The sequence below is a fragment of the Malus sylvestris genome, chromosome 2 (assembly GCF_916048215.2).
Source record: "Malus sylvestris chromosome 2, drMalSylv7.2, whole genome shotgun sequence".
In the NCBI taxonomy this organism is placed as follows: domain Eukaryota; kingdom Viridiplantae; phylum Streptophyta; class Magnoliopsida; order Rosales; family Rosaceae; genus Malus; species Malus sylvestris.
Window position 1 is genome coordinate 7716853 of NC_062261.1, and position 15811 is coordinate 7732663.

General features: G+C 38.4%; 2 protein-coding genes and 1 pseudogene across 2 annotated transcripts; 2 read left to right on the forward strand and 1 right to left on the reverse strand.

The window, feature by feature from the left end:
• Positions 1–516: 516 nt before the first annotated feature.
• Positions 517–2215, reverse strand: LOC126608341 (uncharacterized). Its single transcript, XM_050276214.1, has 2 exons — positions 1894–2215; positions 517–1721 (listed from the first exon to the last, which is right to left on the reverse strand). Exons 1-2 carry the CDS (start codon positions 2138–2140, stop codon positions 1435–1437), a joined length of 534 nt encoding a protein of 177 aa, XP_050132171.1. The 5' UTR covers positions 2141–2215; the 3' UTR covers positions 517–1434.
• A 2646-nt stretch (positions 2216–4861) lies between these two features.
• LOC126608325 (zingipain-2-like) lies at positions 4862–5951 on the forward strand (annotated as a pseudogene).
• A 2484-nt stretch (positions 5952–8435) lies between these two features.
• On the forward strand, positions 8436–13459 carry LOC126588925 (disease resistance protein RPV1-like). Its single transcript, XM_050254091.1, has 2 exons — positions 8436–8972; positions 13159–13459. Exons 1-2 carry the CDS (start codon positions 8485–8487, stop codon positions 13457–13459), a joined length of 789 nt encoding a protein of 262 aa, XP_050110048.1. The 5' UTR covers positions 8436–8484.
• Positions 13460–15811: the final 2352 nt, after the last annotated feature.

Sequence of the window (15811 nt, forward strand, 5' to 3'; positions counted from 1 at the left end):
AAACGAGCTGGTTAGAGAAGCACTTCATCGAGGAGAAGAAAGGATGGCTCAAGCAGATCGTGACACTATGAGCAAGTCTCTAGTAGGACTGTCTCCGAATTCTAAATATTTTTGGACATCGGAAAAAAGAGATGTCATGCGAAGGAGGCGTGCAAGAGATGTGGAAACAAGTCAAAGGGGTTCTAGCTACACAAATCATGGCAACCAAGATCCTAGCACCACATATCCTAACTCGAGAGACTTTGTATAATTTTTATGTAATTTCTTATTTTTTTGGAATTTTATTTAATATCTTATGTAATTTTTATGTTTTTTCTATTTTTTTCTTTTGAACTTTATTTAATTTCTTATGTAATTTTTACGTTTTTTTTCTTTTTTTCTTTTGAACTTTATTTAATTTCTTATGTAATTTTTATGTTATTTCTTATTTATTTTTGAAATTTTATTTAATTTTATTTAATTTATTATGCAATTTTAATGTAATTATTTATTTATTTTTGTACTTTATTTAAACACATGAAATAAGATTACATAAACTCACCAAATAAAATTACATAAACTCACCAAATAAACTTAAAAACAAAACACACTACATAGAATTACATAAACTCACCAAATAAACTTAAAAACAAAACCAAATAAACTTAAAAACAAAACACACTACATAGAATTACATAAACTTAAAAAAAAAAAGATACAATTTATTCTTCAACCACAAGCCTCATTTTAATTATCTTCGCCTTCATGCAATCCCCACTGGTGCTCAATCAAGTCATTCTGGCGGGTTACGTGCCAGTATGGCTCTTGCACATCAGTGTACCGCTGAACGATCAATTCATTGTAACGTCCATCGCGTTCCAATGGCTCGTGTTGCACTGGATCTTCGGTTTAGTCATGAGCACAGTAGATACGTGTTCTTGAGTTGTTCATCGGATCCGGCTCATATTCATCGACAACATCATAATTATACTCATCTTCAACAATCATGTTATGGAGAATAATACACGTCATCCTGATGGATCGAAGAGCCTCGACATCAAACATGTTAGCTGCAGCCCTGACAATCGCCTAACGAGCTTGCAGGATACCAAAACAACGCTCGACATCCTTCCTACACCCTTCTTGACATTTTGCGAAGTGTTTTTCCTTTTCAGTCTGTGGATGTGGCACTGTTTTGACAAGTGTTGACCACCTTGGGTAAATGCCATCTGCAAGGTAGTATGATCCCTCGTATTGGGTACCATTAACCCAATATATGCATCTCGGCGATTTTCCTTGCAGCAGTTCGTCGAACACTGGGGATTGGGCAAGGACATTTAGGTCATTCTGAGCTTCTAGAACATCAAAAAAAATATGCCAAATCCATGTATCAAATGAAGCCACCGTTTCCAAAATAATGTTTTTGGCTCCTTTTCTGTCGTCATATGCTCATTGTCACGCACTTGGACAGTTTTTCCAAGTCCAGTGCATGCAGTCGATGCTTCCAATCATGCCAGGGAAGCCTCGTATCTCACCCTTCCTTAGAAGCCTTTGCATGTACCTTGGCGTGGGTGTCCGAAGGTACTCATTGGTGTAAAGGGCTTCAATCGCAGAGCAAAATCGCATCAGGGACTCCAGAACAGTTGTTCTTCCCATCCTCGCGATCTCATCCACTTGATCTGCAAATGCTCTATATGCAAGCATTCGCAAGGATGCCGTAATTTTTTGCTCCGGAATAAGACCTAGAACATGAAAAACATCATCTTTTTGCACAAAGTATGGATCATGGTTGCAAATATCACTCATGATTTTGTCGAACAAATTTCGTTGCATTCTAAAACGACGTCTAAAAATATGAAATATGATCAGGGAATATGCTATTGGGAATAAAATAATCTTCCAATAGATCTTTACCTCGTTTTTCCTTTTTTCTATCGAGGTTTGCAGCGCGTCTTGGTTTGGCTATCTGACCCACGGCTTCCATGACACGGCGGGAATGTGAGGCCTTCTGCCTTCTATGGTGATCATCCTCATCCTCCTCCATGAAGAAAGCCTTATCTCCACCTCCACCTTCCTTGAGATTGGCCAATTCTGCCTGTTGTGCCAACAACCTTTTCTGTTGCTCCTGCAACTGTTTATACACTCTTCTTGAAGAAGACATTGTAATAAGAACTCAAGGTTTGAAAACGATGAACAAGGATTCTGAGCTAAAAAGAAGGATTGAGCTTGGTGTGAGGATGGATGTAGGGATGTAGGGTTTATATGGACAAAAAAAAGAAAGGATGAGGTTCTGGACAATGTCACGTGGCACTACATGATTGGTTGAAAATCTTATCGAAATCTTGGCTAAATTATTGTAAACCGGAAGTGACATGTGGCGTGTCGGGATTGGTCGAAAATATTATCGGAAATCTATCCACAAAGTAGTACGTTCGGATAATGACACGTGGCATGACGTGATTGGTTGAAAATCTCATCGAAATCTTGGCTAAATTATTGTAAAACGGAAGTGACACGTGGCGTGTCACGATTGGTTGAAAATCTTAGCGGAAATCTATTCACAAAATAGTACGTTCAGATACTGACACGTGGCGTGACGAGATTGGTTAAAAATCCTATCCGAAATTAAAACTATTTTATTTTTTTATTCTTTTAGAAAAAATTTTAAAAATTTTTAAATGGGCTGGGTGTCAGCGCATTTTGTAGGGGTGGAGATCGTTTGTGCCAGCGCATTTTTTTAGGGGTGGAGATGCATTGGTCTATTACTATTCATTGGAGTCTGTTATTGTTCACTGGAGTGGATAAATGGGTTGGGTGCTAGCACAAAGTCCTTAAGGGTGGACTTGCTCTTACAATACAAGTGAATGATTTCACTCTCTCAAACACCTAACTAAGCCAAAACAAAGAAAGAAATCAAGGTATTACTTTAGTCTAAAGAAGGGTTTTCAATTACACTTTTCAAATGAACAGTGTTTGTGACCGAATTTTACTTATTTATGGCCATGCCACTGAGTCTCTTTGCCACTGATTTTGCTGCTGGGTTACCATTTTTAGTACTTGAACTTAAAAAATCAGCATCAAAGATTGTAGTCCTTAATACGGTACGTATGCGGTTAAGGACTGCAGACCGTAAAACTTGTAGTCATCAGCACCATTCACGGCGACTAAAAGCCAAAGGGCAGAGACTCCGGCAAATAGAAAAGGACCTGTAGTCATCAGATCAATAGACACCCTTGATTCATTGGTTGGTTGAGTCATTCGAACTTCTTTGTGCGAAATCCCCGGAGAAAACAAAACAAGAATCGCATTCAGGCCAGACTGATTGATAAAAAAAATTATGTGGTCATCAACTGTGAAATGTGCTTGGAAATTTCACGGCGACTAAAACCCAATGGGAAAAAACTCCAGCAAATAGACAAGGACCTGTAGTCATCAGATCAATAGACAACCCTTGATTCATCGATGGATTAAGTCATTCAAACATCTTTGTGTGGAAACTCCCAATAGAAAACAAAACAAAAATCGCATTCAGGCGAGACTGATTGATAATAAGTTTACTGTGGTCATCAACTTAATATTCCTAGAAATTTAGCTCCCCACGAAATTCCCATCCTAAGAGTTCCATCAAAGTGCACATACAGGAGGTTATGATCATCTCTATATAAACCGCGATATCATGCTTGCTTCTTCACACCAATCACAACTTTAAATCAAAGCCATTGTCGATACAGAGTGCCCCTCTCATCATCAGTGGTGCTTTGTGAGCAATGGCTTTTGAAAGAAACATTTTAATTGTTGCCATACTCATCACCTTGGGGACCTTGGCGGACAAGGATTGTCTGCCCTCCACTTTCAGTGCCCTCCTGTTTTGTGTGGTCACAGTTAAGTCATGTCAACATTTTATATTGTTTTTTTTATAGATATAATAAGACAAAAATAAATAGTAATATAAAATGTTAACGTGGCTTAACTGTGGCCACACAAACAGGAGGGCACGGGAAGGGCACCGAAAGTGAAGGGCACCGAAAGTGAAGGGCAGACAATCCTTGTCCGACCTTGGCATCTCAAGCCACGTCCCGCACATTGTACGAAGCTTCCATTGCTACAAAACATGAGCAATGGATGGAAAAGTTTGGGCGCGTTTACCAGGACAGCGCAAAGAAGGAAAGGCATTTCCACATATTCAAGAACAATGTGGAATTCGTGGAGAAATTCAACAGTGAAGGGAAGAAGACATTCAAGCTAAACATCAATCAATTTTCTGATACGACCCATGAAGAATTTCTCAGACATCATACTGGATACAAGAAGCCCACTGAATCTGTGACATCCCACATCGTTTAGGGAAGTGGATCCTGTAAGTCTTATATGTATATTCTCATCTCTACCTAGCACGAGGCATTTTGGGAGCTCACTAGCTTCGGGTTCCGTCCGAACTCCGAAGTTAAGCGAGTTCGCGCGAGAGCAATTCCATGATGGGTGACCCATTGGGAAATCTCGTGTGAGTTCCCAGAAACAAAACTATGAGGTGCGTGGTCGGGGCCCAAAGAGGACAATATCGTGCTACGGTGGAGTCGAGCCTGGGATGTGGTGGGGGCCCGAGCCGGGATGTGACAATTTGGTATCAGAACCAATCCCTGGCCGGAAGTGTGCCGACTAGGACGTCGGGTCCCTAAGGGGGGTGGATTATAACGTCTCACATCGCCCAGGGGAGTGGATCCTATAAGCCTTATATGTATATTCTCATCCCTACCTAGCACGAGGCTTTTTGGGAGCTCACTGGCTTCGGATTTCATCAGAACTCCGAAGTTAAGCGAGCTCGGGCGAGAGCATTCTCATAATGGGTGACCCACTGGGAAGTTCTCGTGTGAGTTCCCAAAAACAAAATCGTAAGGGCATGGTCGGGGCCCAAAGTGGACAATATCGTGCTACGGTAAGGTCGAGCACGGGATGTGGTGGGAGCCCGGGCCAGGATGTGACAGAATCAACATCATCCGCAGATGCATCTTTTACGTACAAAAACCTAAGCCTGACGGATGTTCCCCCAAGCATTGACTAGAGGGAGCAAGATGCTGTTACTCCTGTAAAAGATCAAGGGAACTGTGGTAAGAGCACCAACCACCATATTAATATTGGGCTAAGCTTACTCGTACATATATATTTTTAATTACTTTCTTCATGCATTCTTTCCTACGGAAATTAATTCATATATGTTTGTTTGAATACATGCAGGTTGTTGCTGGGCATTTTCTGCATGGCAGCAGTCGAAGGGATTACCAAAATCAAAACTGGCAAATTGATCTCACCGTCTGAGCAATAACTTGTGAACTGTGATACAAGTAACTTTGGCTGCCAAGGTGGTGACATGGCTAAAGCCTTTGCATACATTCAACAGAACGGAGGAATTGCCAGTGAAGAAAATTACCCATACCAGGGTTCGGATGGAACATGTGATATGAACCTGGCAAATGAGGCTGCTGTCAAGATAACTAATTATGCAAGGGTAACTCCCAACAGTGAAACCGATTTGCTCAAGGCTGTATCCATGCAACCAGTCTCCGTTGCCATCATTGCCTCACAAGCCTTTCAGCTCTATTCTGGCGGGCTGTTCACTGATGATAATTGTGGGACAGAATTGAACCACGCTGTTACCATCATTGGGTATGGGACAACTGAAGATGGCACCACCTATTGGTTAATCAAGAACTCATGGTCCGGAAGGTGGGGTGAGAATGGTTACATGAAGATTCTTAGAAACGCCGATGCCCCAGAAGGTGTTTGTGGCCTCGCTATGCAAGCTTCCTATCCAATTATGTAATGTATTAATCAAAGGCTAAGGTGAGCTTTTTCACTTTGCCTATAGGCTCTAAGTACTACCAAGAAAACCCATAGGCTGTGAAAAAATGCCTGTATATTGTACTTGCTTAAAATATGCTCAATGAAATTACACTAATAAAATAAACTTGAGCAGACTCTAGACTGAAACCTTTACCTTGATATTCAACAAAGAATTTTCATACCCTGCTTACTTGGACCAAATTCATAACCGCAGCTGCAACGATGGTTTGATGGATTATGCCTTTGAATAGATAAATCAAAACAGAGGAGCAAGTGACGACACTAACATGGAAAACAAGGATGCTTCCCGGGTAACTGGTTATGGAGCGTGCTTTCCAGAGTGAAAACGACCTATTGAAGGTTGTGTCTTCCTAAGGCTATCTCCAACCGAAAGAGGGCCAAAGGGTCATGTTTAGCCCTATAGTCCTGCATGAAATTATTTTTTTAATGAACAGTGTTAGACTATATTTTACACCATCTCTAACCGAGGGGGCCAAAGGGCCATAAACCAAAACATAGCCATTTGACAAAAAATCAATCTCTAACCGAAATGGGCTATTTTAAAGCCCCCTCAATAATTTATTATTTTAATTGAATTAAACTACCATATTAAAATAAGGTTTTTGGACATATTTTGAGTGTCACTTGTCTCTAAGGTTTTCGGACATAATTGAATTAAACTACCATATTGAATTAAAATGAGATAAGATAGTATGGAATGATGAAAAATAGTATAGGAATGGCTTAGGTATTTATGGGAAAAAATATAGAATTTTTTATTATTTTTTTCAAAATTTCGTCTAAAAAACTTTGTAATTTATCATAAGATTAAATTATGTCAATGCCAAATGCACCTGACAAATGGCGCTGGAAACCGCTTCATAAAATTAAGGGCTTGTTTACTAATTTGTTAATTTTGTTTCAAGGATGCAAACTCAGTTACAAACAGGAGCTATTTCATGAAAAGACTATTCAGCCTTTATAGCTAGCTTTCCTCAATTGTCAACTTTACAGATTGATGAACAAGACAACTATTGTACTGGAGGGTTCTCTTTTATAGCTCAAATTAGTGATCTAGCAAAACCAACAACATTTCGAAATGCAGCAACAAATGTTAACTGGCAACGAGCAATGCAAGAAGAATTTGATGCATTGAAAGGTCAAGGCACATGGAAGCTAATCCCTCCAGCTACACATAAAGCTATCATTGGTAGTATATGGGTTTATAAGTTGAAAAAGAATCATGATGGTTCCATTTCAAGGTATAAGGCTAGATTAGTGGCTCAAGGGTATAATCAAGAACATGGTTTAGATTATTTTGAGACATTTAGTCTTATTGTGAGACATACCACAGTCAGGCTAATCATTTCTCTTGCAGCTCAGTTTAAATGGGAATTAAGACAGTTGGATGTCAAGAATGCATTCTTACATGGTGAACTGGAGGAAGAGGTTTATATGAAACAACCATAAGGTTTTGTGGACTCTACACATCCTGAATATGTATGCAAGTTGGTGAAATCTTTGTATGGACTAAAACAGGCCCCAAGAGCCTGGAATGCCAAATTTACAGGATATTTGCCTGCGATGGGATTCCAAATGTCTCAATCTGATACAAGTCTGTTTGTTAAACATGATGGAACCGATATTGTTGTCCTTTTGTTATATGTGGATGATATTATTCTCATTGGATCCAACAAAAGTAAAGTTCAGGCCATAATTCAGGAGCTTGGAGATGTGTTCGAATTGAAAGATCTGGGCATATTGGCCTATTTTCTGGGATTACAGGTTGAGTATAAAGAAAATTGGGATATTTTCATAAACCAGTCTAAGTATGCAAGAGATTTGATTCACAAAGCTGCAATGGATGGTTGCAAACCTACTGCAACTCTATGTAAGCCTCATACCTAACTTCTAGCTACTAAGGGGGTAAGGCTTTGGATGATCCAAATGCATATAGGAGTCTAGTTAGTGTTCTGCAATACTTGACTTTTACTAAACCAAATTTGTCATATGCTGTGAGTGTGGCTTGTCAATATATGACTAATCCTACTGATATACATTTTGATCTAGTCAAAAGGATCTTAAGGTATATTCAAGGAACTATGCAGTGTGGAATTACATATTCAGCATCACAAGACACTTCCTTGACTGCTTTCTCAGATTCTGATTCGGCTGCAGATCCAAATACAAGGGGTTCCGTCACTAGGTTTGTTGTTTTCATGGGTCCAAATCCTATATCGTGGCAATCTAAGAAGCAAGCCTCATTATAATGGTGGATTGTTACATCAAAAGTAGTCGGTAGTAGTTTGCAAAGAAACTTCCTCTTCTTTAAATTATAGACCGCCAAGTAACAATTTTATTTTTTCAATCGTCAATGAAATTGTCATGAAAATTCATCTCCTTCAACTTGACCACATTCACATTGAAATGTAGTAGGTAGGAAATTGCTTGGTAGGTAGGAAGAAAAGCATGAGAACTAATATAACAAGAGAGAGTCCACATTCACATTGAAGGTGGTAGGAAACTGCTGCTTCCTTCACAGCAAGAAAAGCATGCAGCCTGATATATATAACAAGAGAGAGTCCATTGTACACACTCCGTACCATACTGCATATTCCAATTCTTTGAGAGGCTCTTTTCTTTAGTTTATTTGTCTTTAATTCTCTTATGGCCATTCAACTTGCCTCTTCTTCTTGCTTGCCTCCTTCATGGAGATACGATGTATTTTTGAGTTTTAGAGGTGAGGATACACGCTTTACTTTTACAGATCATTTATACGAGGCCTTGGACCGTAACGGAATCAACACCTTCATTGATCGCCATCTTAAAAGAGGAGAAGAAATATCACTAGCTTTTCTAAAAGCAATTGAAGAGTCGAGAATTTCCATCATTGTAATCTCTGAAAATTATGCATCGTCAAGATGGTGCTTGGATGAGCTCACACATATCCTTGAATGTAGAAGGTCAAGGCAGCAAATAATTTGGCCAGTTTTCTACAAGGTGGATCCGTCCCATGTACGAAATCAAACGAGTAGTTTCGGTGACGCATTTACAGGACTCGAGTGCAAATACAAGGACGAGGAGAAGATCCTCTTATGGAGGAGTGCTCTAAAAGAAGTAGCAAATTTGTCAGGACATACTGTCAAAGAGGGAGAGTACGTACATTTCTTCACTCCTTGTAGTTTGTTTAATTATATGATTCTGTATTTCAGGTTTCAGTTTCTACTACAATAATACCTATTTACTTGCGAGTTTCATTTTTAGTTGAGAGTACGTACCTATTTCAGGTACGTACAATAATACCTATTTAGTTGCGGGTTTCATTTTTAGTTTTTAAATCCCTAGCAAGCGGCACATACTTGACTGCAGCTATTCCATAAATTTCCAGCTTTGTTGAATGGCAAGTCTATAATTTACATATAAAGAAGATAACTCTTATCTATACTACTATATAAAGCCAGAAGCCCATTTGTAGTCACGGGCTTCACAAAAAATGATGGGACAAAAATGCCTTCCAAACAAAAAAGTTCAAAAACAGCCTAAAATAATGCATAAGTATTTTCGTAATATAAACAGTGTTTTTTTACAATTAATTTTTTTTATAAAGTTTTTTTATTTTTTTTATTTTTATAATTAGTACCTCACAATGACTTAATAATAATAATATGATTCAATCAGTTGTTAATTAAATATTATTTTCTCTATTTTTAAACACGTTCAAAACATCTTAAGAGGCGAGTAGTGCTGGTTATAAAAATGGTCTTTTGCGCTCGTATTATCTATACTAAGGAGGAGGGGATAGACTTACCATCACAATGAACTCGCAATAATGTGATTCAAAAAATGTCTTTTGCATGCTCTACGCACATGAACGCTAGTTTATGTTAAACCTACATGACCATCTTCTTCCTATAACCTACATGACCATCTTCTTCCTATATAATTATAGACTTGTCATTCACCAAAGCTAGCGAATCAGGCAGTGACTTTTGTTGTTGTTGGCACTCATTTTTCGTGTAAGAACCCAAATCCTCTTCGGATCTAAAAAATCTGAGCCAAAGGATCAAATGATCTGGACCGTTAAAATTTGATCAAACGGCTACAACTATTATAACTTTTAGAAGGCCTCCTGTTTGTAGCCGTTGGATCAAATTTCAACGGCTCAAATCGTTTGATCCTTAAGCTCGGTTTTTTAAAATCAGGAGAGGATCTGGGTTCTTTGTGTAATACTCTGTCATTTTTTTTTAGTGCTGATAAACTCATCCTGTTATTCTATTTTCTCACACGTTATTATTCCTTCCGCCATAAAAAATAAAAAATAAAAAAAAATAAAAGAATTTAACATCTTATTTTCCACCCACTATTATCCCTAAAATAACTTTTATACATCACACCTCAAATGTCCTATTTTCACCGCCAAACCCTTCGTGAACTAACTTTACACCAAAATCAAGATTGCAAATTTGTAACAGTCCAAATAGAAACAAATCTAGAAATTAACTTATCTTGTGAAAATTTACAACCTTAAAAGCTACATAGTCATTGGCTTTGTTGGAGAGTTGCAGAAAGCAAGAGATCTGCTTCATCAATTCAACTAATTTAGTTCGAAGCAAAAGAATTAAATCAAAAAAGTGGAACTAAGAATATCGAAACAGTAAAAAAAAAAAGGGTGAATCTGCAAGTAAAGGGGAAGAAGTTTAAAAGAGACATCGAACCAAGGTTTTGATTCCCCTGTCCGCTCTCTCTCTCTCTTAAATTGCTCTCCTAAAGCTAAGATTTGATTCAAATGAGTTGGATGCGATCAAATTAGGGGTGTGCTATCCACACACCCCATTTTACTTCTCACACACCACTTGATAATTTCTGTTCGTTGATCTTCTTCAATTCATCCGATCCGACATCCGAAAATTAAAAAGATGTGTGAGAAGTAAAATGAGGCCCTCAAATTAAAGATGAAAAATTGCAATAAAACGTCATAAAGTTTAGGGCATATTTGGTACTCTACTTGAATCCAACTTTTTAAACTCAAAAACAATTTTCAAGTTTTAGGCCTTAAAAACTTGTTTGGTAGGACTATTTTCAAAAACTGAACTCAAGACTAACTCAAAAATATAATCTATTCCCTATAAACATAAAATTTGAGTTTTTAGAGTTTTTAAACTTAAACTGACTCATTTTCTCTTCCTCCTCCCTCTCACTCCAAATCTATATATCCCTCTCACTCCAAATCTATAATATCTCTCTCTTTTCTTCTTTCTCTCTCCTCCTTTTTTTTTTACCTTTTCGTCTTTCCTCCAACCCTCTCTCTTCATTATCTCGGTTCTTTCTCTTACTCATCTTCCTCTTTACCTTGTCCGATCCTCTCTCTTTTTTCTCTTTCATTCAAATCATCTTTTACTTTCTTTCCTCCTCTCTCCTCTCTCCTCTTTCTCCCTCTCATGTAACCCCCTCATCTTTATAGATCTCTTTGTCTAGTTTAAGTCATAGATTTAAAAATTTTAAATCGCAAACCAATCAAGTTTTTTAGTCTTAAAGAAAATTGTTTTCAAGAAATGTTTTGAGAAATGATAAAAAAAATTCAAATAGGATATCAAACAAGCCCTTAAAATTTGTTGGAAAAATCCACAATCTAATGAACATATTTGGAATTGGAGCCCTAGAAATCACAGAAACAAACCATGAGAAATGCTATCTATCAGTGGATTCTTGAACTTCTTCCGCCACCGGAAATAATGGATCTTTCTCCCACCGATCAAAATTGACTCCATTAATTAATCAACCCAAATATATAAATGAATTAGCAACCAATCTTTTTTTTTTTTCCAAATAAAAAATGAACCCTAACTCAAAAATTGATTAATTCGAAATTAATTCCGAGTACAAAATTGACAGTGGAAGCAAATGGAAATCAGATATAGACAAAGAGGGTAAAAGGGGAAATTGGGTGAGGAGAGATTATTTCGGCTATGCAATTTGGATTTTCAAGTGACAGAAGATTTGGGTTGGGGAAGAATGAGAGAGAGAGAGTAGTTGAGAGAGGGAGAGATTCGAATAATTTGATACTGGTTTCCGAGAGAGAGATGGGAAGAAATAACGTAGCCGTCGGTGGAGAAGCCAGAAGGGAGAGACGAAACGGAATAGAGAAAAAAATGGGGGAAAGAGAAATGGAGGATGAAACGGTGAGGGAGAGAAACAATTAGGGTGCTTTTGTTTGACCTCATTAAATGGGACTGGACTGGACTGGACTACAGTCCCATGTTTGATAGGTGATGGGACTAAGTTAAGTGGGACTAAAGAGGACTCATGTGGACTAGAGGCCTCCTTAAAGGTTCTTAGTGAGGCCCTCCCCAAACCATGGGACTTGCTAAGACCGGCTTCTTCCTCCTCCCTGCAAGCCCCTCTGTGAGTTCTGGGCTTCTTAATTTTGGATTTCGATGGGATTTAATTAAGATCTGCAAACTATCCCTAGCAAGCTGCTTCGCTTCCCCATGGTCATCATCCTCTAAAATCTCGAATCTCATATTTCCCACCACCAACATCAACCACAAAAAAATCCCCCATCTCATATTTCCCACCACCAACCATCACCCGCAAAAAATCCTCAATCTCGTATTTCATGCCGCCACCACAGCCATGGACGAGCCATCTGAGAAGCTCCAGAACCTTAAGTCGCTGAATTCTCTGCTGCTCAAGGAAACCAAGGACCGCCAGCAGCAGGTGGAGTCGCTGGTGCAGGGCAAGGCAGATTTGGAGTCCGAGCTGAGTCGGTTCCGTCGTGGAGATTAAGCCACTTGTGAGCGAGTTGAGTGAGTAGAGCAAGGAAAATGTTGGGTTAGAGTTGGAGAAGAGTGTTTGTGGTGTTTTTGTTCTGACCCAGATGGAGCAAATGATGTCAGATAAAGTTTGAGATTAAGAGGGCGATGAGTAGAGAGATGGTGAAATTGTGAAGTTAATGAGGGAAGTGGAGCAGCTTGCTGGTGAACTCAAGATCGAGAAGGGAAGCTGAGAAAGAGAGATTATGTGAAGAAATTAATAATAAATTAATTTCGACAATAAACTACAGTATTATTTTCATTATCCTACTTGTTAATCCGACACTACACCAAATGCTTCACTAAATTAGTCCAGCTTAGTCTCTGAAGCTAATCCAATCCGAGACAGTCCGGTGCAACAAACGCCCCCTTAGGGATCTAACATTTTCATTAAAATGTGAGTGAAAAAATAAAACAATGTGATGGATTTGGTAGCCTTCTTTTTTTTATTACTTTTTTTTCTTTTACAAAGAAATATAGCAAAAAAATTGATTGACTAAATGTGTCAGTTTTTTATTTAAACTGGTAGGTATGAAGCTACATTTATCAATAAGATTATTAAGGAAATCTCAGTCGAAGTACTACAACGCACTTATTTGAATGTGGCCAAATACCCAGTTGGAATACAATCTTGTGTAGAAGAGGTGGAAGAGATTTTAGATGTCGGTGAAAATGGTCGTTGTGTGGTTGGGATTTGGGGGGCATCTGGAATTGGCAAGACAACAATTGCAAAAGCTGTTTATAATGCAATTGCTCATAAGTTTGTGTTGAACAACAAAAATATACAACATAAAAAAAATAGAGTCCATACAAATTGGGTCAGGCTATAAGGCAAAACAAGGATGTAAACCAGCCCAAAAGATAAGAATGGGCTTTACATACAAACCAAATATCCATAAATAAATAAATAAAAAAATAATAAGGAAAAATTTCCTACAAAAGGGGGAAGTAATAAACAGGTTCCTCCTTTCCTGCAACAAAAAAAACGTGGGGTCAGTTAAGAGGGGTTAAGAGAGAGTGGCAGGAAGTCATGCCCTCCATCTTCTCCCCACGTAACAAGCTCTAGAACCCTCCTATGATGCCTATAAATGGGCATCAGCTGCAACAAAAAAAAAGGACACAAAAAAAAGAGGGGAAACTCTGCCGAAAATAAGAGCAACTTTTAGAGAAAATACCAAAAGCAACAAGGTGCTGCCAGGAAAGAGAGCAAGCAGTTCAACCTTTGTGCTTTCAAGTCAAGAACCAAAGAAGAATATTCATCACCAGGTATGAAACAAGTTCTATTTAAATTATTTTCTTTGTCTCTTGTTTCGTTGCAGGAAGAACAAAAGCAGAGCAACGCAAAAAGCATTGCGGCATAGACCACCATAGAGAAACAAATAGAAGGCAAAAATAAAAGAAAGGGGAAGAATATGCAGAGGTCCACGGCAAATGATTTGTTTTTCCTAATCTTTCTTTTAGCCTTTTTGCTTTTGTTTCTTTGTCTGGTATTTTCATGCACCAAACAGATAGAGGTGGAGACTCTGAACAAATCTACCAGTTCCCCACTAACAAGCAGAAGAGATAATCTCCAAGAATCCCATGAATTTCTTCAGGGTGGCCTAGACCACCCCGTGAAGTTCCAATCAAAGTCTAAAGTAACCTATACCTGTCGTCTGTACATTATGCGACTTGAAATAGATGGGTTTGGCAAATGCCGTGTTGCATAAAGCCAGAGGAAACTCATTCTTTACAGTCCAAAACAGATGCATTTGTGGACAAATAAACAAGGGAAAAGAAGCAAAATACAACTTTTGCTCCCCTTGACCGACTCATATTTGGTCTCTATGAAGAAAGGACAGCAAGGAGTCAATATATACAAAGATGCAACTCAAGAAAGAGAGAAGAAATTATTCTATTTGGTGTTTTTGTTTTTGCTACCCACGGGTACAAAACATGGAGGATGGCTTTGGCTAAAAACTCTATGAAAACCATTGGGGATAAGAGTCCAAGGAAAAGGAAACGTCAGAAAAGAGGATATTTCCCTTTATATTTATAAAGCTCCAGCAAAGTTGATGATGTTTGTTCAAGTGTTTCCAAGGTGGACCAAAGTTAAAGCATGGGACTTCACCAAAACAAAAGTTAAAGCATGGGACAAATAGCTGTTGTGTTTGGAAAAATGGTGCAGCTATATTTAGGGAAGCATGCCGTGTAAAACAATCCAAACACCAACCTATATTTTCTCACGGGTACTGACATTAGCTATACTTGACTAAGATGTCAAAGGTAGCTGTCATGTTTGAAAAAAGGAGCAGCCATGTTGGAAGAAACATGCCGTGTAAAATACTTCAAATATCAAACTATATTTACTCATGGGTACTGAGGACAAAAAGTTATGGATGACTAATGTTGATGAGAAAGAAAAACAAGCAGACTACCATGAGCATGGCTATTTTAAAACCACTCACATGACATTCAAATGGAAAAGCATCGAAGGCAACATACAAATAGAAACAAAAAAAAAAAAGAAGAAATGGGTGCGTTACTACAAATTTCAGGGGGGGTAATTCCCACCTTTGGAGCCATGAATCAACAATTGTTTTCAACGAACTCGGTACTGCAAATAGTATATCCAACAAACAAAGTCTGCGACGCCTACACAAAAAATTTTTTCACAGTTCAGAGCAGCTTCAACCCACCCCAAATCAAGTACAGAAAATAGAAAACGAAAATAGAATGACCTGTTGGTTATTTTCTCCTTTTCGCTTTGAATTTTCGGTACACAAGAGAAGCATAAACAAGATGGTACAGCAGAAAGAAGAGAGAGCCCGAGACCTACATAAAAAAGGTCTCTACAGTTTAAGGAAAGAAGATAAATCAGAACAATTCAAAAGAGTTTGAATTCTACCGAGCTTACCCATCTTCGTTTGGAAATCAACGGCTGACAAATCCAAAAGGAATTTCAAAAAAATATGGCGAAATCAACGGGAGCTCAAAAATTGTGGAGCTGCCTTTAGCTTCTGGTAGAAGAACACTGTGCGTCAAGAGCCAAGGAAAAAGAGGATTCCTTTGAAACCATCTTGCAAGCAGAGGGGGTGAATTAACTAAACCCCTCACGTGGGAGTCTGCTCAAAGAAAGTAAATATTGAAGACCCACTTCGCCTTCAAGTCTCAGCCACAAAAACAAAAAGTGAAAATTGTAC

Excerpts from the sequence above, each read along its gene's own strand:
- LOC126608341 (XM_050276214.1), bottom strand. The coding sequence starts at position 2,140 with ATGTCTTCTTCAAGAAGAGTGTATAAACAGTTGCAGGAGCAACAGAAA. Across the intron at positions 1,722-1,893 it reads TAGAAAAAAGGAAAAACGAG|GTCTTATTCCGGAGCAAAAA; the intron begins GTAAAGATCTAT and ends TTCATGTTCTAG.
- LOC126588925 (XM_050254091.1), top strand. The coding sequence starts at position 8,485 with ATGGCCATTCAACTTGCCTCTTCTTCTTGCTTGCCTCCTTCATGGAGA. Across the intron at positions 8,973-13,158 it reads CATACTGTCAAAGAGGGAGA|GTATGAAGCTACATTTATCA; the intron begins GTACGTACATTT and ends TTAAACTGGTAG.